Here is a 26,113-nt window from a genome sequence, read left to right on the forward strand (position 1 = left end):
TCACCTCTACCTCTGGCTTCCTTCAAAAGTAATGGTTTGAATCTCTGATGTTGTTCATCAGCATTTGTGCAGTAATCTGCAGCAATCTTCAATCTTACACCTTAACTACTTACATGATGCTACAGCCAGTGGCACTGGTTGATTATTTTACAAATGCAAAGCCAACTGCATTTAATATTATCTCTAACTGAACTGAACATCGACCCAAATAATGTCACAGTCTAAGATTAAGGAAAAAAAAAAAGGCAGAGGAGCACCAAGGTAAAGTCATCTGCTGAAATCAGAGGAAAAACAAATATTAAGGAAAGAACAGTCTTTGCTAGGCCTACGAGATGGACAACGCCACCTGGTATTGCTTCTCTGTCTCCCATTTCGTACAGTTTTGTGAGCCTCAAAGCAGCAAAAAGAAAAGCACTGTAGGATTCATACAGCAAAGTGTCAGGGAGATGGGTGAAAGACCACAGAGAACCTGACTGAGGCAGACACACAGCAGCTCCCTGTGGATAGGAGGGGTGTCTGAGGGCCGGTGCTCAGACACACGGGATGTCTGCCACCCATCCCCCTGCTCCCCTGCGACCACCAGGCTGGCCCTGCCCTGTGTGCTGTGCTGGGGCAGCTCATCAGCTGACACACATGTTGTGTCTTTTTCCAGCATCAAGGATGAAACGGGAGACTTTGAGTTCCTTCCTTTAGAGGAGGTTGGGAAGGACCTAACATTCCTTCGTGTGGGATTCAACTCTTCTTGTCTTTCTTCACTTCACAGCACTGTGGGCGGATGATGCTTCCCTGCTGATGCGCTGGCACTGGAGGAGGGATGGGGAGAACTCGGGCGCAGGGCCGGGAGCCCCTTCGGGAGACGCACGGTGCCTCGGCATCCCTTGCTGTGCCCCCTTCCAGCCCTCCCTCGGCAGTCCCTGCGCTCACGTCTGTCCCCAGCCCGCTCCCCTCAGGAGGGGCCCAGCGGCACCCGCCTGCCCCAGCCATCACCAGGCCTCCCGCCCCGGGCCCCGAGCCGCCTCTGCTGCCTCCCGGCCCGCAAGTTCTGGGGCGCCCGCACCGCCCACCGGGCACGGGAACGGGCACGGGCAGGACGCGGGCACCTCCCCAGCACCCCGGCCTCCTGTGCCTGTGCCGGCCCCGGCTCGGCTCGGCTCGGCTCGGCTCGGCTCCCCGCCCCTCCTTCCTTTCCCCGCGCCCTCCCCCGCCCGCCCACAGGCGCACGCACCGCACTCTCTCTCACATACACACACACACATCGAGCCGATGCAGCTTTAAAGGGGCAGCTGCAGCCCGGGGGCCGCCCCACGTGAGGCCGGTGCGCTCCCGCCGACCGCAGCCCCGAGCGCTGAGCCGCGGCCGGAGCCGCCGGGGCTGGGCGGGCGGGCCGAGCGGAGCGGAGCGGCTGCCAGCCCGCCTCACGCCAAGTTTGATCGATAACCCCCTCCCGGCCCGGGCGGAGCAGCCTCGGCGGCTCCGCTACCCACCATCTTTGGGGGAAGTCCCTGCGTTGGGGGGGGCTGCTGGCGACGGGCGAGAAAGGCAATCTCGCAGCCAATGAGCCCTGCTAGACTGGGGTGAAGACGAGAGCAGAGGGATTTGGGGAAGGAAAGAATAAAAAAAAAGAGACGAAAGGAGGGGGACCATCCTCCCCACCACCTCCGCCAGCATCGCCACCACCGTTGACACCGCTCCGAGTCTCCAGTTGCGCCCATGCCTGTGCCGCCAGTTTCGGTTTAGGGGCTGAACCGCAGGGGCTGAAGAAAATGGGGCAGAGCGCGCCCCGGACCCTCCTGCTGCTGCTGGCGGGGCTGCTGGGGGAGGCTCTGGCGGGGTTCCCCAACACCATCAGTATAGGTAAGCGCCCGCCGCGGCACCGCGACCCGCGCCTTCCCCGCCAGCCGGGGGGAAGTTGTGAGGAGGGGAGCGGGGGGCGAGCCCGGGCGCAGCGGGGAAGGAGCCAGCCCTGCTCCGCTTCGTTCCCCTTTCTGGGGGCGAAAGGCAGCGGCGGTGCCCGGGCAGCGCCGGCGGGCGGCTGCGAGCGGCGTCGGGCTGCCCGCACCCCTGCGAGCGGCGGGGATCGGGTCCGCGCTCTGCGGAACCGTGCCCTGGAGCAGCGCATCCCGTGGAGCACATAATGTGAGAGAGTCGTGGCGTGAATCTGTAGCGACGTGCCCGAAGCCGGGGCCGAGCGAGCCGTGAGGCTCAGGGCAGCGAGTGCAGCGGGGGCTGTTCCCTGCCGTCCCTCAGAGCATCATTTCCCTCGGCCGCGCTATCGCTCCAGCAGACCGTGAAACCGCACGTTTGCCACGCCGCACGCCGCCGTGTCCCCGCACATCACTACAGCGGCGATATTTCGGTAGTCTGGACAGGATTTAGGTGCCACGGTTCCCCAAGTTAGACTTTTAAATCTCTGTGCGGGCGTCCGTGTAGAAGTGGCCTGGTTTTCAAGGTGCACCTGCAGCTCCAAGCGACTCTCATTGCTCAGGGGGCACCTGGATGTGGTGTGTGGCTTTAAAAGCCCAACTTTGGACTTGGAATATGTATTTCATGTAGGTGCTCTGTCAGAGTTATGTGCTCACGTTCAGGCTGCTCCTGTTCGTTCTCTCCTGCAGTGTGCAGCAGGCAAATATAACTTATTGCCATTGTTTCTCCTCAAAATTGATTCTGAAATACCTTTTTCCTTTTTTCCTTTTTTTTTTCTCCTCACCTAGGTGGACTTTTCATGAGGAACACTGTTCAGGAGCACAGCGCATTTCGATTTGCTGTGCAGCTGTACAACACAAACCAAAATACCACAGAAAAGCCCTTCCATTTGAACTATCACGTAGATCACTTGGACTCTTCCAACAGTTTTTCAGTGACAAATGCTTGTAAGTAAATACCTGGTTTTAAAAAATATATTAATTTGTTATCTATCCTGCATTCAGTTCCTTCCTGGTAGTCTAGAGTTCTTTGTCATACAATATAGTGCAACAAATGTGTGTAGTGACTGGAGGTTTAGTAGATTTACAGCATTATATGGAATATCTTAGGAAAAGTTCTCTCACCACCTCATCCCCTTAGTTTTGTGTTTCAGGAAAACAACCATGTTGATATAGCAGTGCTGTGTGACTGCAATCAGTGAATTGCTGCTGAAGTAAGATCCCTTTCCTGTTGAGACTACAACCTAGCTGTGTGAAAAGGCATAATTTGCAAATAATATACTATGTAGGGAAAAACCAGAAACCACTGTTTAGAAGTGACCTTGAGAGGGAGAAGCTAGAGGGGCTTACTTGCCTCATCTGCCTTGAAATACTGAGTTGTTTTCTTACAGTGAGAGTCCTGTGAAAAGCTGAGGAGACTGTAAACTGACACATACTGTTAGAGCTGAGGGGAGAGAAAATGGAATCAGAAGACTTGGCGATAGGAGAAATAGCTCTGCACTAACAGTGCACACATACAATTTGAGCTTTTATTAACAGAAGATGCAAAATAGAACTTTGAGTATTGCTAATGTGGTGTTAAGATGCAAAATCTCTTTCAGAAAGACTTGTGCGTGTTCTGCATTTTAAAAAGCATTGCTTTACCAGTAGTAGTTCCTGGATATTTGTTTTACTGATGTATCCAAATTTGATTCTATACAAGTTTTATTGTAAATTATTAAAAATGAAAGGAGTCCTCTTCCAAGGTAGCTAATGCACTTTGCAATGTGGAGATATATGTCTGCACATGATCTAATGGACTGCTGAATGCAATGTACTAACTTCACATAATGAACAGGTTACTTCTCACAGTTTGCTGGTTTATACTCACAGTGTAAAATGGTCAAAGAGGAAGCATTGTACTGATATAATGAAGCACTGGAGTACAGAAAAATAGTAATTTTTGCTTTAAAACAATTATATGTTTTTAATAACTTATTTATTTTTTTATTTTCAGGAGATAGGATAGCTCTTACATTTTCTTTCCCACTGTATATTCTGAGAAAGTTTATGGTTGTAAAATATACAGTAAGGAAATATTTGGAGAAATTTTGGATTGATATTCTAACATATCCCCCCATGTGACTGCTTCTTGGTAGTGCAGTGTTACACTCTCCAAAAGACTTTGAAGTAGAACCTTTAAAACTTTTGCAGGGGGGTTAATTATGTAATATACAGTAAAAATACTTGGTAAAGTGGGAAAAAATGGTACATAAAATCATGTCTCTACTTTGCATCTTATTTTACTAATCCTATCCAGCTTCAACAGCTCTTACAACAAACATCAGACTATTAATCCTTAATCAGTGTAATCCCTTCAAGAGGCTGCATCTCAACCACAGTTTCCTAAATATCAATTATATGGATTTAAACTAAATACGTTGAACTGCTTGGGTGATTAATTATTAATTGTTTTTTAAAAGTTGTTACCAGCTCTTCCCCCACCAACAGAAGTGATCCACACACTTGTTCAGTATATTCAGTCAGTGTTCTACTCATCTTCTGATATCTAATGGTTTTTGTCAATGCTTATTAAAAGCTGTGGCAATTTTAGTAAAGTGGGATGGTTTTCTGCAGTACAGAGCTGCTTGTTCCAACACCCGTATTACCAGTATAGTAAAATTGGGAAAACTTAAATCTCTGGAGAAACTGTAGACCAAAGAAGATGTACCTACAGTAACCTATTTAAGAACAGAAGATGTGAAAAAAGAAACAGACGAAAGAAAATGAAAAGGTGACCTTGTCTGTACTGTGTCAACCATCTCATAATACTGTTGATAGGAAAAGAATACGGCGAGTCCAAGTCACCAGTCATAAGCTTCAGCAGGTCAAAATACAAAAAACCCCATCAGAACAGTTATTCGTTTGAATTTGGTACCAATTTTCTCTGGAAATCAGAACACTTATGTGTATCAGTGCATTAGGATGAATTAATAGCTCCTCACACTACCTGACCAAAATTCCAGCCTTTAACCATATCCTCATTTCCTATGGGAGTGGCAGATAATTTCAGTGTGCTGCCATATCCATGTAGGAATTCTTTCCACAACATTTTTACCTCACTCGGAGATAAGCATATATTGTCTCCAGTGCTGTCACACAGCCGTTTGATCAATATTTGCAATTGGCAGAGTTCCATGGAGAGAAACCTGCAATGACTCTGCCTTCGCTGGGGGGGCGGCTGAGGCTGAATTTGTGGTGGGATAGGTACAGGAGCTGAGAGGAAATTGAAGGAAAGAGCATGTGTAGCCTGAGCCTAGTGCCTGTACTAGTCAGTATCCATAAAATAATACTTTTCATTCTCTTTTGCATTGATTTGTATGATAATGACTGTAGTAAGTGTTTCTGTGTGCAGGGATTGAGGGGGCTCTGCTCAGAAAGACTTAGGCTCTTACTGTGCAGCTGCACATCCCGTTTGATGCAATCTGGTGCATTCCAGAGGAGGAAAAAAACCTCTTCTGAAGTATTCTCATGAGCCTGAGAAAAATAGCCCACCTCTGCTACGGCTGATTTGGCAATATCCCAACCTGGGAACAAACTAGTTTAGAAGCAGAAGAAAATTCCTGCCCTAAGCCCCTCCCTCTCATTTCTTTTTCAGTTAAATGATGCATAATCTGATTTATGTACATGTATTCCCTGCTTCGCTGCTAGCACCAAGCCCCTCTCTGTATATTTAATTTACACACATTCATACAGTATTTATCCACTCTGTATTTATCTGCCCACTTATTTATTTAGCTGTATGATATCTTAACAGAGAACAAATGCAAACACAAATGAAAATTCAGTATATTTAAAGGTGAATTGAAGTTTATCAGTTGGCTCCAGCGAAATTATTACATTTCTTAAGATATGCAGCTTTTTGCTATCAGTAGAAACAGAAAGCAAGCTGACTTGACCTATGAATTTATAAAATCAAAATCAGGTTATATTTTCTTTAAAAATGCTCATGTAGGGAGTGAGCTGGTTTTTTCAGAACAATATGAATATGACAACTCAAATATATAAATTTGTCACTGAAGCGATATCTCCCATGCATTGCTCATAATCTGATGAAGGATGTTGGTGTTAATGCTGAATTGTGTGTATAGTTCTGTAGATCACATTCCCTAGAAATAGCCCACGTCTGTCGTTCTGCTCTGCACTTGTAGTGCACTATACTAACACTGCTCCAGCCTCTGCAGTGTCAGCTCATTAGCACACAGATCTCATATTCCCTCTCTGCACTGTCATTGCAAAAAATTGCTGTTGTACACCTTTACAGCCAACAAATGTGCTCTTGCCTTATGTACAATTTTCAAGAAATATTTAGAAAAGTAAACTAAACCTTATGTATGGTCTCTCTTGAATTTCTCAAAGCATTTTTTAGTGAAAAGCATAGTTTTCTTTAAAATCTGTTGATCATGTAATGACAGTGGTGGGATGTGTGCAGATGAAAAGGGGCTGTGATTGTAGAATCTAATTAATCTACAGATAGATTCCATCTCTCAGCTAAATCTAACCTATCAGCTGCAAATTCTTGTCCCATTAATTTTTCTGAGTTTTTTTCCTATCTATCTTCTAAATCCAGAAAGCTTTTTGTATTTTACCAAATACAGATATGTAGTGGTTTTTTTTTTCATGAGCATTCATTTTTCAAGAGACAAAAAAAAAGAGGGAGGATGCAAAGACATGCTAACCTTTGGCTGCTAAAATCCTGTAGGTGGTTGTATCGGCACTTCTTCAAGGGGTCTGATCTCAGACTTATAAAAATTTACTTTAGCGTCCTTGCAGTCTTTGTGTTTAATCCTAAAAATTCAGCTTGGAAGATTTTAATGGGAAAAGTGCATGTTCATTGTTGTGAGAGTGTTGCAGAAAATGATAGCTCAGGAGTAGCAGCAGGCAGTTTGTGCAGTTCAGCTGAGCTGCTCCCTGTCCCAGGGCACAGGTGTGGGGGTGTGTGAGCTCACTCGCACCCTCGCTCGCACTCGCGCGCACGTGCGCAGGCCCACGTTCTCTTTAGGTGCTGTTCAGCATTTCTTTTTGCCAGTGGGCAGATAATTTGCTTCCCTTGCATCTGTGTGCTCTTTGGCCAGCTGGCAAAGGACACTGATGCTGCAAGTGGTCAGCTCCCTTCTGCCAAAAGCATAAGCATGTGTTGCTGAAAGCATTGCCAAGTTCGGGCTGGGTACTGCTGGTTCTGCGGGAGCAGCGAGCACAGGGGAGATGCCTGAACTCTCCCAGTGTGGAATATACTCTGGTTTCTCCAGTGTTCTGTGGTAAAACTCCTGGAAATGTGCTTTCTACATAACTCTACTCATTACAGACCACTGAAAATGCCATTCATGCTGCAAAATGCACTCAAGTATTGTGTGTAACTGCTGTATGACCACGAAGAGCAGCTGGCTTCAGTTTAAGGGTCAAAGCTTTTGCATTATTGGGTCTAGGCTGAAACCTGAAAGGTGTGTTGCAACTAACATTTGTTTCCACTTCATGGCAGAGCAGATGATTTGTCATTAAACTTAATGTGATCTCAGTCTTAGCAGAAGGAACCATACCACTTTCAAACTATGTTTTATTATTTCTTAAATTAATTTCAGAATAAGCTTACTCTCCTCTGCTGTGTACATTACATTGATGTATACTGTTTAAATGTTAGGGTGCTATTTAACTCACACAGTAGAGATGGAAAAAATAACTTATATGGATGGACACTTTTTTGAGAAACTCTTGAGTTCACCACATGAATAAAGAGTAAAGCATGGTAAAGAGTGCCATTTACTTGTTTAGTTTTGGAAAGATTTTGTGCAGATACAGCTATGAAATTGTTCCTTTTTCCTGTATAGCATTGGGCCTGGACAACCCATGGGGCTATTAGGGCAGGTTGAAGAGGTACTAATTAACTGCACCTTCCCATGAAATGTATAACAGCAGTTTATCTCTGGGAGGAAATGGAGATACCATGATGGGAAACTAGCCTGTGACAGAAGCTTTTAACAACCACAAAAAAAAAGCCCCACAGTTTTGTTGAAGGCTGATTCGGGAGCTTGTCCAAGAGCTGCAGAAAACAGTGGGTTTCTTTCCTCTGGGTTCACTGTGTTCAGTGTCTGGGAGGTGGGAGGCCATCCTACTGCCAGTGTAGGACTGTTATGCAAGAAGGTGTGAAATGAGAGCTGATGTATTCTCAGTGTTTCTTTATTGTCACAAACCATCGATTTAACATTTTCCATTTAAAGTACATATTTTATCATTACCAGTTTTAGAATGCTAATTTTGATTTAGTTCGGCATCCTGAAAATGTTTTAGAATATGTTATTTTTGAACTATCAACACTGTTTTCATCATTCATTACAAACCCAGCCAACCCATATAAATGAAAACCTGTGTTCATTTATTGTGAGAAAGGTGTTATGTGAATTGGTTTTTGGCATTTAAGTTACAACCTGAGAGCAGTACTTTCTGTGCTGCTGGAGAGCAGAGATCACTGGAAGGCCATCACCCCTTTTCTAAGGAAATTCATAAGGCAGCCTAAAAACTCTGTACCTATTGTCAGGAGGTTTGCTGTGTGAAGGCTTGTACTTCCACTGGAACAACGTGGTGATCTAAAGCCAAAAATTTAGAAATGATTGATGTAGATAAAACCACTGTCTGTGAAGCTGTGATGATCACTGCAGTGAAGCAATTTCCAAATTTCACCCATGGAGATTCTTTTCTTCTAAATATGTATGCATTACATTTCCTGTCAGAGCCAGAGGCTCCCCTCTGTTGTATCACCTGCTTTATATTATTGTTGATATTTAGAATATCAGATGCCTTTGAAACGTCAAATTTGAAATAATCTTTGAGTTTTCATGTGCAGCCATCTGATGGAGACTCCAGGGTAGACACTCCTGCTCTGCTGCTTGTAGCCATTGCAGCTGGGCACTAAAAGCTGCCACACAGCCTCACAGGGCACATGCCAGCCTGACTCTGTTGGGAAGTTTGGAGACATTTCTATATCAGCAGGTACAGAATGCAGAGTTCATTTTATTAGTGCGCAGCAATGTGTGAACTATTCAAAGGCAGTGAGTACCCTTTCAGCTGGTCTCACAAAGATGTGTTAGAGGTGATACTATTGTGTATGCACAGAGCAAGAGAGAAACATGTGATGGGGTTTCTGTGTAAAGAGAAGGAGTGAACTAGGAACGGGTTATGTCAGAATCCACTGAGCAGTCATTCCTGCATATCCTTGCCTTTGTGTCTGAGGCTCTGGATCTATTTTATCATCTTAGCTGTTTCTAAAATAGCAAGTGGCAATGTGCAACCCTGACACAAACACCACACAGGAGGCACGGAAGCCTTTAATGCGTGAGGATCAATCTGCAGAGACACAGTGCTGTGGATAACTTGCCCAGGCACTTGTAGAAAGGGTGAATTGCTTTCCTGGAATGGATAATGGTGCAGGTGAGCGCTCTTCTGCTGGAATGGAGTGACCTGTCTGGTCACTTGTATGTCATTATTTTGCTAGACTGTTTGGATGTTTCAGATATGCTGAAAGTTTTTTTGCTTGTTTTGTTTCAAGTGCAATTTACACGTTTGCTTTCAGTCCACATAACTTAAGTGATTGGCTTTGAATGCTTGGTCCTGCCCTTGCGTTGGGCTGATATGTGCTGGAGCTTGTTCAAATGTAATGTTTGAAATTCTGGTCAAGAATTTAAAAAATATGTAGGGCTGTATGGGTGCTTCAATAGCTTGAGAGTTTTTTACTAAAAGGACTGTCTTTAAAATTATATGCAGCTGTCTGGGTAAGAGATAGCTAGTGTCTGATGGTGTATAGTCTGTGCATAGACACTTATTTTGTGTATACTTCATTATTTTCACACGTCGTTCTCCTGGGCTGATGTGTGGAATTGTGCTTGCTGATTTCACCATGGGGGGTTTTGTCACATGCAAACATCAAGCATTTGGGCCTGGTCTATCTGGTAAAGGGACTGAACTTTGGAGGTGGTGGAATCCTCTGGAGGCTCATAGCATGATTTGGAGTAAGTTGGATTGTTCTTTAATAGCACAGTTTTGCTCTCTCTTATACAAGGGTAGTAAAATTTCCCTCTGTCTCAGAGGTACTGCAAGGCTGTTTCCAGTAAAAAACTTGGAGAGCTTAGGCTAACAGAACCTTCTTTGATTTATTGATCACTTCTTCCACTTCCGAAAAAAAGACAAGCCCAAAACCAAAAAACAACCAACAAAACAAGAAAAAAAAGAAGGAAGAAAAAAAAATCCCCACCAAAATCCAGCCTACTTTTGATCCTGTTGAAAGATGAATTGAAATTGGCAATTACAAATTGCTGTCCTTGCTGTAAGATGTTCATTCCCACTGATGGACCTGGGAGAACATGTGTCACAGCCATACAGTGAGCCAATCTATCACTTGGCTAAGGAGGAGTTTTCAGCTCCTTACCTGAAATAAGCAAAGCTGTTGGAGAGAAAAAATATTTGATACTGAAAAGTTTTTTGCCTGCTATGCCCTTTGGGTCTTTATAATAGGTCTGGTCCATACTACTGCAGCACAGCAAATGCCCAATTCTTGCCTACCTGGCCCCACACTCTGTTTATTTGAGTGATGGAGAAAGACCTGTCTTTACCAGAAGTGCTGCTGTCTGTTGATTTCTCCCAGTGAGGTGTGCTGTAATCAGTATCTCACAGCTGCTAGCTTTTCCAAGAGATGTGCAGCAGTGCGTTCAGGGGTTGCTGCCTCCCATGATTTCTTTGTCTCATTTCCATTTCAGAGATCTTACTCTGATTTGGGTGCTGCAGCCCACTTAGTGAACATGGATCTGGTCTTGTGGATCACAGGGTTGCTGTATCATGACACACATCTTGATGTGTCTTTATACTCAGCTGTGCATGCTAAATTCCCTAAAACTTTTTGGTGATTATCATTGCTGTAATTTGTGTTTTTCTGCTTAAGTGGAGCTGCAAAGGGGAAGATGGCCTGGGGAGAAGTAGTAATAGCAAAGTTTTTTCAAGTGATGAACTTTTTGTAGCCTTCCTGCAGGAGAGCATGGTGAAACACTGGTTTTTTAACAGTTACAGAGGTTTTGTGTTCTTAGACTTTACATCTTGTGTCACCAAGTTTGAATTCTAATGAAGTCTGCTGGTCAGAAAACTCAAGTTCATGTGTTCTTTTTTTCCCAGCAGTTAGATGAGAGCTAATTAGTGTCTATTGATTTGCAAAGGACTGACCCCAACTCTAACCCTGGATTGACTCAAAACTGTTAGGGGGATTCTAAATTATCTAGCAAGTTTAATGTACTCACCAATCTTCCTCTGAAGTGTTTGTGCAGTGGTCAAGTAGCATCTCCAGAGTGGCTTCACTGCTGTTGTGGAATATGTGAAAAGCACTTGAACATAAGGAAGTGCTGAATGAGCAAACATTCTGCATAATACCTACTATCCAACTCTGAATTTCTTTTTTAAAACATTGCTTTTTGTGCCTATTTGCTTATGACTTCTTGATGAATAGAAAATGGGCTAAAGAGAAAAAAGGTACATGATCATAATGTGCCAGCTAATCCTATTTCTTGCCTATTTCAGCCATGTCAGCAGAGTGATTCTCATGACTAATGATAGTTTTCATATATTTATATTGAATGCCTCAGCCAGCTCAGACCTACTTCCTCTATAGAACCATTATCCCACTGTTCTGTGCATCCCAGAAACTAATTGTATATCCCAGAATATCTTGATTGAAATGATGGGAGCTGTGTGACTTGCTAATCTTTCATTTCAGATGTAGTTCCAAAAAGGTTTTAAAGATTTAGATTGGGATCAACCAGAAAATGTGAGAATTAAAAATAAAAGCTTTTTTAAATAGTTTCAGGCCTAAAAAAAATTACTCAGCTTCAGCTGAAGTCTAGTATTTTGTTTTGGAAATTATTATTTCTGTTTTGTGCATTTTTTTCCCCAGTTGAAACAATTTGGTGAAGCTTATCCAAGTTAGCAAGATGTTTCTGTGGGCATGAATCTGCTTTTTTCATATAAAAAACACCTATTCTGTCCAATTTTTATAAGAACATATAGATTATGGATGTGAATATAAAATTGTATATGATTTGGAGGAAATCCTGCTTTTTTCAGGGTATATAGTACAAACTGCTTGTGATGGATTTTATGGATAGATGACTTTTGTCAGTCAAAGTATGTATAGCATGTCTTTCCACCCCATCTACAGGCAATTTACTTTGTTACCTGGAGAGGCAATGAGATAAAGCCAAAATTGATCCAAATCAGACCAGTTAACCCTCCTGAAGTTTTCCACCGCTGCAGTTTGGCACTCCAGGTGCAGAAGCTGCTCTAGAGCATGGATCAGTGTCACTTTCTACATGCAGAGGGCAGTAAATGTTGTGAAGGTTTATACAACTGCTGTGTCCTGCTTCAAAGGTGTGTGTTCATATGTGTCAGGTGTGCTTTACTGACAATTATTTTTGTTCTATATAACACAAAGAGAAATTGCAAGTGGTGATACTTAGTAATGCATATCTGCAGTGACCACTGGGACCTAGTGATTAGTGCTTCATTGTTCTACCCTCAAAAAAAAAAAAAAAAAGCCTCTGTATTCCATTAGAATAAGTAGGGGCAGTCAATGTGGGTGCACAGCTTGTGTTAATTGGGAGTGGGGCTGAGCCCCATCCCCAATGGGCACAGCTGTGAGCAGCAGGTGAGCAGCAGTGACACAACGAGCCATGGAGTGCCCAGGGACACTGAGCAACCACCCAAGGGAGCAGAGGGCACAGGTGCAATGCATCAACAGGAGGGTATAAAAGGCTGGGCTGAAGAACAAGCAGGGCAGATGCTTGCAGCCTTCTGAAGTGAGCTGGTGCTGCTCTGTGTGGGCAGGTGCCTGAAGCCTTCTGATGTGGTAAGGTGTTCCTCTGGGTGAATGCTTAAAGCCTTCTGAAATCGTGCACTGACACTCTGTGTATTGTGGCTGTCTCAGCTGTGACAGTCAAGATATATGGTGAGGTCTTCTTCTGATGTGATTTACACCAGGGTGGATTTGGCGTAGCTCTGTGAAATCAGTAAAGGCTAAAAGAAGAGTGGTCCCTCCTGGGGTGTTCTTGGCTCTGAGTAGGGACTGTGGGTCCAGGACAGCCAATGGATTCTTCAGGGGGCATCCTGAACATCTTAATCAATAGCACACCCTGAACATCTTAATCAATAGCACACCCTTCCTCCAGGGCTGTGCAGGTTGTTCAGACCCTTGACTTCAGCAGCTGAATACACCCTTGTGTTGCATTGCATGTCGTTTCCTTCTGGAACTTTGGGAAATTTAGCAAAATGATCACGTTCAGCAGTAGTAAGTGTCTCCTTATAAATGATGCTGGATATCTCAGAAGTATCTGTAATAGACTCTGTAGAGCAGAATCTGCCAAGGAAAGATTTCGTTTTTCAGTTGAAACAAAATAGTGTAAATCAAATGGTCTCCAGTGGAAAGTGCTGACCCCGCTTTTAGCAGAAGTCACTTATTCCAACTCTACTTTCAGATTTCCTCTTTTTTCCCCTCTTTCCCAACTACAGGTATATTTTTTGTGGCTGTGAAGCTTCACTACTTTTTTCTGCATCAGTTTATGTATTTTGCATTTCTTTTATGAATAGAGGCTGTGTGACATTAAAGACCATAGACTCTTCTGTGAAATTTAACTCCTTGTGTCTCTTAGGTGCTTGCAAGAATAGTGCCAGTCTTGACTGAAAAAACATTGCACCTTTTTCTGAGTCTTTCTATAGCTAATTCAAGAACTAGTGTCTGGTAGAACAGGGTCTTTTGACAGAAGCATAAAGCTAGCATTTGAATTTATTTTCATGTGTAAAAACACACTGTTGTTTTTCATAAATGGGGAACCTATTGTGGGTAGTGATGCTAACTCCTGCATCCTGGTCAGGTTCCAGCTTGGATCAGTATCAACATAAATCAGTTATTCTCCTGAAAGCTTTATTTAGATAAATTATCTGCACTTCCTGTCTTAAATTCTTATTGTGTTGTTCTGCAGTGCTAGCCCCTGTTTCTCATAAGATGCTTTTGAGATTTGAGGCAATCTCTGCATACGCTGGAGGATACAATTTGATATTAAAGTATATTTTCCTTGCGGGCTTTTCTTCAAAGATTCTGTGCTTCCTTGGTACTGTCTGGAGATTCTCTGTGTTAATAAGAATTGTTTTGTTAATTGATTCCAGAATCTGCTGCACTGGAATAGTCTGCCTTAGTCAGGATCTCCACATGAATTTTAAAATGGCATCTTTGTGGATAAAATTCTACTTTTGACTATGTTGTCTCTAAAACTGATTATATCAGCCCAGTCTATTTCTTTTATATGCTGGGTTGATTTCAGTTTATGGCAAAATGCTCTATAGGGGGATTAAAATCAAAATTATTTGTGTGTTCAAGAAGCCTGGGTAAAGCTATGTATGAGATATGAATCATTTCAGTTTCTCAGAGGTTCAGCTCTGTGACTGAATGTGTGTGGAGTACACTTGAAAAAGTGTCTGAAAACCCCAAAAACAGGAGACCTTCTGCAAAATGGGTGTGAGAAGGGCAAAAGCAGCATGATAGTCTCCCCTGCTATCCTGGCTGCCTCATTCCTGGATGAAAGCAGCTGTAGAAGTGTAGAGCATTAAGATCAAACCTCCTGGATAATCAGGACTGTGACTTTGTTCTGCGTGACAGAGAAGGGCCTGCGGTTCCTGCTGCTGCTGCCTTTTCCACTGAGCCTGCCAGCAAAAGGATCAATTAGTGCCAACTGCAGGAGTGCAGCTCCCTTACAAAGGCCTGTGTCCACTGAGAACTGTTCATTTAAGCTCTCATTATGAACTTCAGGTTAATAACAGTGCATGCTGCTACCTCATAATTTACCTGAAACTGAGAGACTATTTTACCAGTTTAGCCATCCTCCTGCCTAGTTCATGTGCTTTTTTGCAACTGAGTCCAACTTTAAATCTCCAGGAGAAGTGGATCGTGTTGTGCTGTGATGATTACAGTTACAGTGTGTGGAGATTTATTGGCAATATAGAATAAGAAGTAGTAACTTTAAAATATTGATGATCAAAGATGTGCAGCTTGGTAAATTTACCCATTCTTAAAAGCTGGCTTTTCTTTATGAATGCCCTACGGACAATTTTACTTTAACAATAAAATCAAGGCTTTCATTTTAAAACAGCCACAACCTTAATTTTTTAATTAAGAAATTAATTAATTTCTCAGAGGTGTGGAGTTTGTGAGGTTCCCCTGTTTGTTCACTGGTGAGTGTTCTCTTTTCAGAGAAGTTGGTGCCATTAATCCATTTGCTGTTGGTGTTTATGCTGAAAACATCCCACTGCAATGCTGTTTTAGTGTGGCCGGGCATGCTGATTGTCATTAAACTAGCAATAAGCTTGTAAATTGGATAATGCTACAAGTTGAAGATTATTTTAATTGCCAGGATTTAAATTTTCCAAGCAACAGGCTTTAAGGCTGAAAAGTGATTTTTGGATGTAGATGGAACAATGTGACTTTTGAAGCTTGGTGCAGCAGCAGTTTGATTACCTGGGTAATTAAACAGATCAACACACACAGATGTGCCATTGCTTCCTGCTCAGACTGTGTTCAGAGGGCTTGGGTACTTCTGCAGAGCTCATCTGATGGATTTTCTTTGGAGCATTGCACTCTATGTGAAGGAGCTGAGGTGATGGCCTTGGCTCCCATTCATGATATCTGCAGAAAAGAATTGCTGCAGTCTAGTGGTGTATTGAGCTCTCTGCAGTGGTGGCTCGTGGCACCACAAATCCTGTCTGGAACCAAGGAGTGCCAACCTCTAGGTTCTTGAGAGAACTGATCTTTCCTCTGTTTTCCCTAGAGCACACACCAGGCATCTTGTAATTCTTGCAGTGAAATAGGGTAGAAGAAAACCTGTAAGAATTCCTGGTGGTTAGGAGTTTTTCCTGCAGGAGATATGTGCCTCAGCCCAGGGCTGGTGACTCACCAATGTGCAGGGTCACATTCTAGACAGCAGTAGTGTTGCAGTACCTTCCTCACAGCCCTGCAAGGCTCCAGGGAGAGACTCACTACAACCACAGCAACTGGATCCTTTTCACTTCAGGGCTTTAGAAGCTTTCTTTGGGATCTGTACTTCACAGGGATGTGGTTTTTCCCTTTAGTCAGCTGTCTTTATTCCTTTTTCTATGTTCTCTGTTCTTGCTTTGCTTTTATAGATAGGAGCATAATTTAAAAATTTAAAAAAAGGAGCTATTTCACTTTCCAGAGACAGTGAACAGGACTGTGAATGGCGCCTTCTGTTCCCCGTCTGCCTGGGTTCACCTCGCGCCCATCAGCCTTGGCATTAGTCTCACTCACATGGAGCTGTTGGGTTTGTTTTCTCTCAGTAACTCTTGAGAGTGGGCAAGGTTCACACTGAAGTAGTTAAAAACCCCAAACTTGGTCACATTTTCTTTTAAGTGATGTTGGTGTAAGTCACCACCCAGGCTGGGTTTGCTCAGATCACTGGAGCTTTCTGTGAATCCAGTTTGATTTTGAGGTGTTTATCAGTCCTTGAGATCATGTGAGTTTCCTGCAAAGCTGGAACTACTGAAGCACTGGAGGGATCCTGCAGCTTTCAGTGGGACCTGTATGTAAGTACAGTAACTGTGTGAATGAAAAACCAACAGTAAAATTCATCAGCATTTCTTTAGTTTCTTGAAGGATGCCATGCCTTCTGCGCTGATATGAGACTTCTGCAGCTCCCAGTGATGAACCCCCTGAAACAAATGACTGAGATTAGTATTATTTATAGATAACCACAGAGATCATTCATCCTTCTCAAGCTGTTTATTTTTGGGCAGCCCAGTGAAACTGATGAAATTGCCAGTTGTCTGAAATGCTGCTGCCAGTTGTTTGAATGAACGGTATTGATTATAGTTACAGGACTATTCATCTCATACTGGCACGCATACAATACATGGATTATAAAAATGTTGTCTCTGTTGACAGCTGGGTTATGAAATGATACACTGAATTATATGTCCTTGCAGGCAGTGTCTGCATTGACTTTTCTTACCCTAATTCAAAAGTATTAAAAGTTACTTGAAGGAATACAGAATGGAGCATTAGACTCTGAAAATATTTTTTTGTACCTTTGTTAGTAACAACCAGTTAACAGTTTATGTTGAAATGAGGTGACACAGCAAAACTCGGTGAGTACTAACTGGCTTATACAATCTTATGCTGTGGAGGTGAAGAACAGTTGTTTTAATAAAAGAGTAAAGGACTTCTTGGAAGTTGCAGATAGAAAAGAGACTATTTAAGTGTACTCTATCACCACAGTTTTGTTTTAAAATCAAAGAAACCCTTGAGACAAGCCCTGTTTGCAAGGCACTAGTAGTCTTCTGGCTTCAGAGCAAATACCTTCATCTTTCTCATTTTTTTATTTAAAAAAAATGCATTGATGCAGTGATTGTGTTTGTCTACAGTTACCCTCAAAAGTTTTCCATTCTTCATTCTGTCTCTTACTTAATGGTGTGTATCCCAGTTGCCTGGGTTGTTCCATCACAGTGTCTTTTTCTGTGGGATTTGCTGGAGACAAGGTCAGCAGATGGCCTGTTGGCTGTGGAACAATCTGTTCTAACTTGAATGAGTTAGAACCCCAAAAGTTGAAATAAAAGCCCCTCTCACATTTTAGAGAATGTGCTCTCACATTGATACATTGCAGTATCTTTGAAGGATTGATATTTTGAAAAAGTGTGATCATTAAATAAAGATTAGATAGATTTTTAAGTACTGTGCTTGAAAATTTTCATTGTCTTACTCTGTAGCCATGAGTGACTAAAAAGATTTAAGATTTTACATTTAACTGCTCAGAACATTTTTTAGTTTTACTCATGCTTGTTTATATCTGAAATAACCACTGCCTCCAGCTGCTGTCCTGAGAGCAGACTTTCCCTATATTTGCCTGAACTAATTGGTACAATGAGCATAACTTCAGTAGGACACAGCAGTGACAGAAGTAACTGTAGCATGCTAGGGTGTGTTTTAAAATGTGTTTGCAATTGTAGCAAATTTATTAAATAATTGCATTTAAAGTTTCATTAAATGCCTAAGTTCAAGTCACTCCAGCTGGAGTTGATTTTCATGCCTCATAAAAACAGGTCTATGTCACTATGGTTCTTAAAAAGATATTTAGCAGTTCTTTCTGGCAGTACCGGGTTTACAGATTTGCTATGAACTTGTGTGTTGTTTGGTTATCAAAGGGCCATGTTCTTCCACAGTGTGCATTATTTGTGATAGCTTTCAAGTGGAATATTTTTACGATAATCCCAGGTTTTCCACAGCATGAACTACCAATTTCCTGAATAGAAATTTTTTTCCTCTTGTACTTTCTTTTCCTTCATAGTCTGAGATTTTTTTTTTAATCTGTAAAATTTGTAATGAGAAAATAAGTGAAACTAATCTTGCTCTTCATTTGAGTGTCTCTTGTCATTGGTTTTTCAGATCCTAGCGAGCCACTTTTTATCTGTCTGCTTCCTTTTGCTTGCCTTTCCTTTGTCAGTCTCTGCAGTGAAGCTGTTCTAATTCCACCACTTTATTGATGATGCTTTATTCTTAAATTCTTTCTCCAAAAATTTAATCCCCTTTTATGAGACGGGATATGCTCAATCTCTATACAAGTGGATGAGTTAGCAGACTAAATATCCTCTGTGTTCATGGGAGAATAGACACCCCCATGCCCATGCTGTCAGCACAGAGAGATGGATTCTGTTGATAATTTGTGTGGTGCAGTGGCTGACAAGATACCGTAGCAGGGATAAAACACTAGCGACTGCACTTGGCAAAATTTAGTGGCCTCTTCAGCTGTGAATGGGTCTGCTTAATTGTTCCCCTGCTGAAACCATGCATCAGAGCAGCACAAGCTGAGCAGTTGTGATGGCTGAACTTGCTCCTGCTGCTCATGAACCACACAGACTGTAAATGCAAACAGTAGGTGCTCCCCTTACCTCTAATTAAAGCATGAATGTGGGTTTGACTGTTCAGCTGCAGTGTCAAGTTACTCACAAAGCCGGCTTGGGAGGTGATAAGCAGGTATTTTGACTGGATACCTTTGCCTTTCTGGCTTCCTTCGGCAGAAAGGACAGCCTGCCTGAGGGTGAAGAAATGTACAATGATGAATCTCTCCTTTTTCTTTTTTACTTATGGAAAACTGTGACATTTCTACAGTTCACTTTAGTGTAAAGAGGAAAATGTCCTGTGAATCCTAAGGAAAGGTGTCCTTCCCTAAGCAGAATGGTCTCATTCTTCTGTGGAGCTGCAATATGACTGCTTCTGTTCTATTTGTAGTTTCAACATACAAAATCAGTTGTGGTAATAAAGATTACCTGAGATGGTTATTTGAGTTCTTGAGAAAAGAATGGCAGAGGAAGAAATAAGGAAGGGTGATAATGTCACTTGAGAGGTTGCTTGTATAGGGCCTGTAGCTAAACCACCTTACTAAATATTCTTCAGTGTCCTTGTCCATATGGGCATTAACACCTTGTTGGAGAGCTTGGATGTTGAAAGTGAACTCCCTAATGTTCAAGCTTGCCTTTCAACAGTCTGCTCAGCTGTGTAAAACACTGAGTGGATATCTAATTCAGGCCCCAGCTTTGTTCTAGGTGAGTAGCAATATCCATTGCAAGAGGCAATCTGTGTAATCTCTGTTAGGTGCCAGTTGGGGTGAGTTGTGTTGCCTTTCAGGAGAATGAGAACATGTGGGCTTGCTTAGCTTAAATAACTGGTTATTTTTCAGATCTAGTTAATCACAAGCCCGTGTTCTTCACTTGAACCCTCCTTCCAGACTCATCCATTCAAGTAGCCTTTTCTAATCTTGGGCAGAGATTACATTTTTAAACTCTGACTATGCTGTTTTAGAGGAAGAACCCTTCCTCTTGTGTTTGACAATTCCTATTTGTAAGAACTCTTGGGTTTTATTTATATTTTTCTTTTTATTCACACTTGGTTTTATTCTTTCTCCCTGCAGTTGTGTTATGGACTAAACGTACGTCTTCTGCTTGTACAGACAATATCTGCTGATGTCAAGGACACAGATTTTAAATTTGTGTACAGCAGCATCTTTGTGTACTAGTACTGTGATCAGTGCTGTTTCTTAATAAGCAGCACCATATTCCATTCCTGGGGAGAGTCTCACAAAGATGAGTTAAGTTTTTCTGGGTGAGATTAATTTCTCACTTGCTCCCCCCAGTCTCCCAAAACTGGTATTCAGAAATAAATCTTTTAGGAGAAGAATTTAATTATCTTGCATTTCCCACATTGTTGGCTCTAATTAGCTGACTGTGCTGTGGATTCCAGTCCTCACTTGGGAAGTTTGAATGGACTCTGTAGATAAAACAGTTTTAGAAAGAGACTTCAGAACATGGCTTGTCAGGAGGCTACAGCTCTGTAGAGCATGATTAGTTTCACTTATTGGCTTGACCCAGCACATTTATTCTGCTTAGCTGAAGTCATGAAAAGCCTAGATACTGAATTTATTTACATTTGTTTCAACCACCCTTTTGGTAAAAGAAAATATTTTTATTGTGACATTTCCATGGTTTGCTTTATTTGCAGTAATACTCTCCTTCTTATATTTTTATTCAACATTAATTGTGTGACAGCAGGATATGTTTTATTTGGGAATGGGTCTGGGTGTTGGGAGAGAGGAAGAATAAGACCAAGTATGTGAAGGGAAGCAACAGTTTGGAAAAGGATCTGGAGCCAAGAGTTAAGTTGCACTTCTTTCTAAAATGTGAAATGGCTTGAAAATACTCACTTCTAGGGGACAACCTTGGTGTGTTTGCTGTCTAGAAAGATTTTTAATTACTGTGTCATGGGGAGATTTCATGGAAGAGGAGATTTTTTTTCTAAAGAACAGAAATGACGTCATTTGGAAGTAGTCCTTAGTCCATCTATTCATGGTTACTAAATTATCCTGTTACTGTCAATCTCTCTTTCTATTCCTATAGTAACTCAACAAAGTAAGATGAAAAATTCAGTGTAGTTTTGTTTTGATCCCCCCAGAGTAAAGAGGAGGCTCCCAGCAGATGGCTACCACTGAATCCTTGTATGACCCAGTAATTTTGATGGAATTAAATATTACTATCAAACATAGAATAAAACTATAAAATCCCAAAGCTTCTGTGCTTAAAGAGGCATGGTAAATTTATGAATTCTGTGTACTATGTGTAAAGTTATTTCCTGCTGTCCTTTCTCATAGCACCAACATGACAGTCAACCAGAGGGGAAAAACATTTCTTCTTTTTTCTCATTTTTGTAAATGGCAGCAATTGCTGACTTGTTACTGGATTGCATTTCTCTGTTTTAGTCCCATCACTTTGTCTTCCTTTTATTTATCCAATAACAAGAAAAGAGAACTGTATGTAAAAGTATACTGCTAAATCCATACAAAAATTTGAGCAGTCCATGATTTTCCAATTTATGGAGTTCATAATTTAGTTTGTTTGTTATGATTTCTGTAGGTCTCAGGACTTCTTGAAATACTGGAATATACTGACCATGCATAACTGAAACTAGTGATAGCATGTGTTTGCATTTCTGGTGATGTTTTTGCAGACTTTTCATGGTTTAGTGGAAAACCATAAAGGTCAGTAGCTTGCTGTATGTCCATATGGTAACTTCAGGGTGCAGAACCATGATCCTAACAAGAAAGGGCATTACAAGTGTATTATTCTAATGAGAAAGATTAGAAATAAATCAGAATATTTTTAAATGTGTCACATTTACTTAAAGCAGATTCAACAGTGAGTTTAGCCCCAGAGGCAAAGAATAGTATAATAGAGGGACTTGAATGCCTGCTTTTCTTTTATAGGTGGTATCTGTAGAACAGGAGGTAAGAAATATTGTCTGGGCTTCTTTGGGAAGCTTGGAGGAGCTGATGAATTCATCAATCCCTTTTATGCAGCTCTTCTGGAGGATTTAAATCTTCCTGTCTTCAATTTATTAAATTATTATGAGAAAGTCATTCTATTGTTATCAAATTCATTTTTCTTATGCAAGTTTCTGTGCTATTTTTGTTATAGAAAGGTATTGTCTCACTGATAACATTGCCAGTGGGAAGGAGGGCTTGGACTCGCTCGTGCAAATGGAAAATACATGGAGAAAATCAGTACAAAGAAGTCTTCTGTGCCTATAGCTGACATTTCTTAGAAAATGAGGTCTCTTAAGCCTTCTGGTATAGTCTGGAGAGACACTTCACTTACTCCATTAATCTATCTGAAAAGCTTTACTACCTGAGTTCAACAAATAAATCTGTTCAAGGCCTACAAAATTTTCAAGTCCAAAAACAGTCTGTTGATGGGACACTTTAAAAAGCTTGACTCTGTCAGGGAGTTGGTTTGAGAATCAGAGTAGGAAAATTCAGTAGCAGCAGTCCAACATCAGCTCCTACAATGCATCAGTTTAAAATCAAATACAAGGGCACATTATCATAGCCCTTTCTGCTGTCTGCTGCTCAGGCAGTATGGGATTACATGAGGTGCACTTGTGTGTGATGCAGAGAAAGAGAGGTGTCCTGCTTTGGAACCCTTGTGATGGGCTGCTTTTTGCTGAATGATGTGAATGCTTCTTTTGACTATTTCACAGGTTCTAACAAGAGACAAATATCTTTAATTTACTTTGAAATTGGCAGTGGAATTTTCAGGTTAAAATTCAGAATCATTCATCTGTAAAAACTGGAGGATATTGTGTGTAACTTTTTAAAAATTAGTAAAGCATAAATTTAATAAGTTTTTATTTGGTAGGACATGGGTACATTTAAATTAAAGTAAGGCATTATTTACAATCTCTAACTGTAGTCACATATCAGTTCCTATACTGTTGTGCATAGCAAGCTGATTTTTTAAAAGGTTTTTTGACAGGCAGCTGAAAAATTAATCAAGTTCATTGAGTTCATGAAATGGTTCCTCCCATCACTGCGTCTGTGCCTGCTGTGAGTAAGGACTGCCCAGCTCCTGAGCCTGCTCATGTCACCCAGGGCTGGCAGTGCCTCTCTCCAGTCTCATCTCCCACTAGGACTCTCCCTGTCCTTAGCACAGTTTGGTTCCATGCTTGACCTCCCAGAACAGGTGGTGCTGCAAGCAAGGGATAAGCAGCAGTGAGGGCAGGCCTTCAGGGTGAAGATGGTCTTCTGCAAAGAGCTCATCCTGCAGCTCACTGCAGAGCTTGGGGAATGGTACAGCCCTGTGGGAAATTGCCTGAAGGCAGAGAAATTTATTGCCATCTGTCATCCAAAGTGCTGCAGTTGAGCTGTTTGGTAAATTGGATGTCAGACCTACTGTCCTAAAGATACACACTGCCCTTTTGAGACTGTTTCCCCCAACTCTGATTTGGGTGCTGCACAGTTGTGTTTCAGACACTGGTGAGACTCATCTGCTTGTTCCTTGGCTGAAAAAATAAATGGGATAATTCTTAATGGTTTATCAAAGACTGATTGGGAGCTGAAGTGTCTAACTGAAGGAAGGATCCACAGTGCATTAGTAGACAAGAGATGAAGGAAGTATAGAAGTGTAATGGTGTAAATCAGACTAAATTATTTGATAACCCTTCATACAGCTCAACTGTAATGCCCCATTGGAGGGGCCCACCACAGTGAGCACAATGGTAATTTGACCCTCAGCTCTGATTTAGTGTCTTGAGCTTCAGTCTGTCTGTCCATCAAAACACAGAAGCATGTTCTTAAATTTTTGCACAGAGCTTTGTCATGTAGGACATTAAGTAAAACCCTCTGAGCATGAAGAGCAAGGTGAACTAAGCTGTGGTTCTGCAGTTGTGTGTTCTAGAGAAAGTCAAGTGACGCCCCACACTGCCACTCTCATGATACACCCAGCGTTCTGGTGAGGACTTCTGGGATCTCTTGGTCCTACAACCAAAGGGCTGCTAGTCTGGCCTTGATATGAGGCAGTTAGCCTCTTGTTTGTCAAAGGAAGATGTGGGAAGAGCCCCACTTCTCTATCAGCATCACTCACACCCCTGCAGACCACAGTCTCATGGTGTTGGTAATGATTAATGAGATTGTTCTCTGCTTATGAATATAGCAGCATCTTGTGGAGCACAGAAAATGCATGTGCACCATGTTAATATTTCGCTATGCAGGTGGCTGAGAGCAGATTTTAAACCAGTATTTAAAGCTATGACATTGTGTCCAAACCCTTTGAGACTAATAAATAATTCCAAACTAGGTCTGTCTCCTCGGCCTCCCCTTCCCCCTCTGAAAGGGCAGCAATCGCTTAAGAATTAACATGTAGCAATGTGACTTTTCTTTCACAATCAGGCTTTTGCTGTACCATTTCCATCAATTTTGGCTTCCACATTATTCAGCTGTGCACCAGACAACTCTTTTGTTATGTGCCAATTAACCCAGCTTGATAAATAGTGATTATGCATAATTCATAAAGAAAAATATTCTTCTTGTTTCCTGTAAATAAGGCACTGGCTTAGCTGAGGGTACTGGTCTGTGAAATACTGTCAGATGTGATCATGGAGGTCCAGGAGGCTGATAGCAAGAGGAACTCTGAGGGCTAAGGCAGATAGAAATAATATCAACAAAAATAGATAGGAGGATGTTTTGTAAGAGTAGTTGGGATGTTGATGTGGTATTTCTGTAGTTTGCACTTTCAGTGTGAATAAGTCTCTCAGCTCTAATCCAGCTTTCACTGAATTCCATGGGAACTTCTCCAGTGGTACTGGTAGGTGCTTTATTGGACCCCTAAGGAGCATCTTCAAATAATTTCCCTGGCTCCTGAAGCCAGTTTTCAGACATCCTGTTTCTGCTTCTGCATTAACAGATCTGAAGCCTCTCAGACTGATCAGCTGACAGCAGTGGAACACAAGGGGGAGCATTGCATAGCCCCATGAATTTTGAGCAGAACAGGGGAGGAGATACAGAAATATGAAATCCAGTCCACTGGTCCAACATGTACTTAGAGTGACAGTGCTTGCTGGAGCACCATTGCAGAGCCTCCAGGAAAGTGTGAGGGACTGTTGCTTTGGGTAAGCTGGGCTGTCTGTCAGCCAGCACCGTGCTCTGCAAACATAGAGCCAACTGGAAACCCTCCAGAGCTGGAGGCTGCTTGCACAGCTGCTCTTTTGGCATTTGCATCCCCTTTCTCCTTGAATAACCTTAATTGTGACCTTCACCTCCTGGTGAATTTTACCCAGCTCAGTGCTTCAGGTGTGTTGGCCACTTTGCCTCTTCTCTCATCCTCTGTAATATATCCCCACAGGCCTATAAATGGCACCACCTCAGCAGACTCAGCTCATCTTTCATCACACTGCAGAGCCTTGTTTTGATTTATTGCCTCTCACCACAGTGGCCCAGAATGAAGTCAACTTCTGAAATCACTTAGGAAAGGATCTGCTGAACAAGCATACATTTAATAATATGCCTCTGCCTTTTTACTTCCTCCACACTGAGATGTTCCAGTGATATAAGAAATCCCTTCAGAGTGCTGGGGTGCTGGAGATGGCAGCTGCTGATTCACGGCTCTGAGGCACAGCATTGCCTTCAGCTGCTGCTCCTTGATTCAACCCTACATTCAGCCTAACATCCTCAGCTACAAAATGCTGCCCTTTTCTGTTGGGTATGATTTGCTTTTTTCTTCATAACACAAAGCTCTTGCTTTCCTTTAGCCTGTTGTTTAAAGTATTGTTAAGATAAATCGTATCTGAAGAAGGTAACAATTGTTGAAGTGGGTACTCCCTGGTCTACCACATCTTGTTAAGTTCATGTTAAAAACACTTTTTTGAACATGTCTTTTTGTTCTAAGGCAGAGTGCTTAATGGCCTGTGGAACTCTTATTACTTTGCATATACTTACAGAAACATTTGTGTAACTGTGTTTGTTAGAATATTCATGTTATTAGAATATATTGCCTGCTTGTAAATAAACAGCTGATAAATTTTCTAGTATAACTGGACAATTTTTGAAGAATGCGGGTTTTCATATTTTCCTCCCACCAACATTTCTAGAAAAACTGCTTTGGAAAGTAAGAGATAAAGTTACGATCCAAAGTGATCAGAGCAAGCAGACATGACATACCATATTAAATTAAAAGCATTTCAAATGGTGCAACAGATGGAAACAAGTTATTTCACTTGAGTGAGTGTTACATATTTGTGTTGCATG

At 42.1% G+C, this 26,113-nt stretch overlaps 1 protein-coding gene across 4 annotated transcripts in view; it reads left to right on the forward strand.

The window, feature by feature from the left end:
• The first annotated feature begins 1,570 nt into the window (after positions 1 to 1,570).
• The window catches only part of GRIA3 (glutamate ionotropic receptor AMPA type subunit 3), a 142,343-nt gene continuing 117,800 nt past the window's right edge, over positions 1,571 to 26,113 (forward strand). For 2 of the 4 annotated variants that reach the window (XM_058032486.1, XM_058032487.1), the window contains exons 1-2: positions 1,571 to 1,854; positions 2,712 to 2,870. In XM_058032486.1, coding sequence (XP_057888469.1) covers positions 1,764 to 1,854; positions 2,712 to 2,870 — 250 coding nt within the window. In that variant the 5' untranslated portion in view covers positions 1,571 to 1,763. The remainder of the gene's footprint in view (positions 1,855 to 2,711; positions 2,871 to 26,113) is intronic. The other 2 variants (XM_058032485.1, XM_058032489.1) reach the window with 1 other exon arrangement.

The sequence above is a fragment of the Melospiza georgiana genome, chromosome 12, assembly GCF_028018845.1.
Source record: "Melospiza georgiana isolate bMelGeo1 chromosome 12, bMelGeo1.pri, whole genome shotgun sequence".
Classification (NCBI taxonomy): domain Eukaryota; kingdom Metazoa; phylum Chordata; class Aves; order Passeriformes; family Passerellidae; genus Melospiza; species Melospiza georgiana.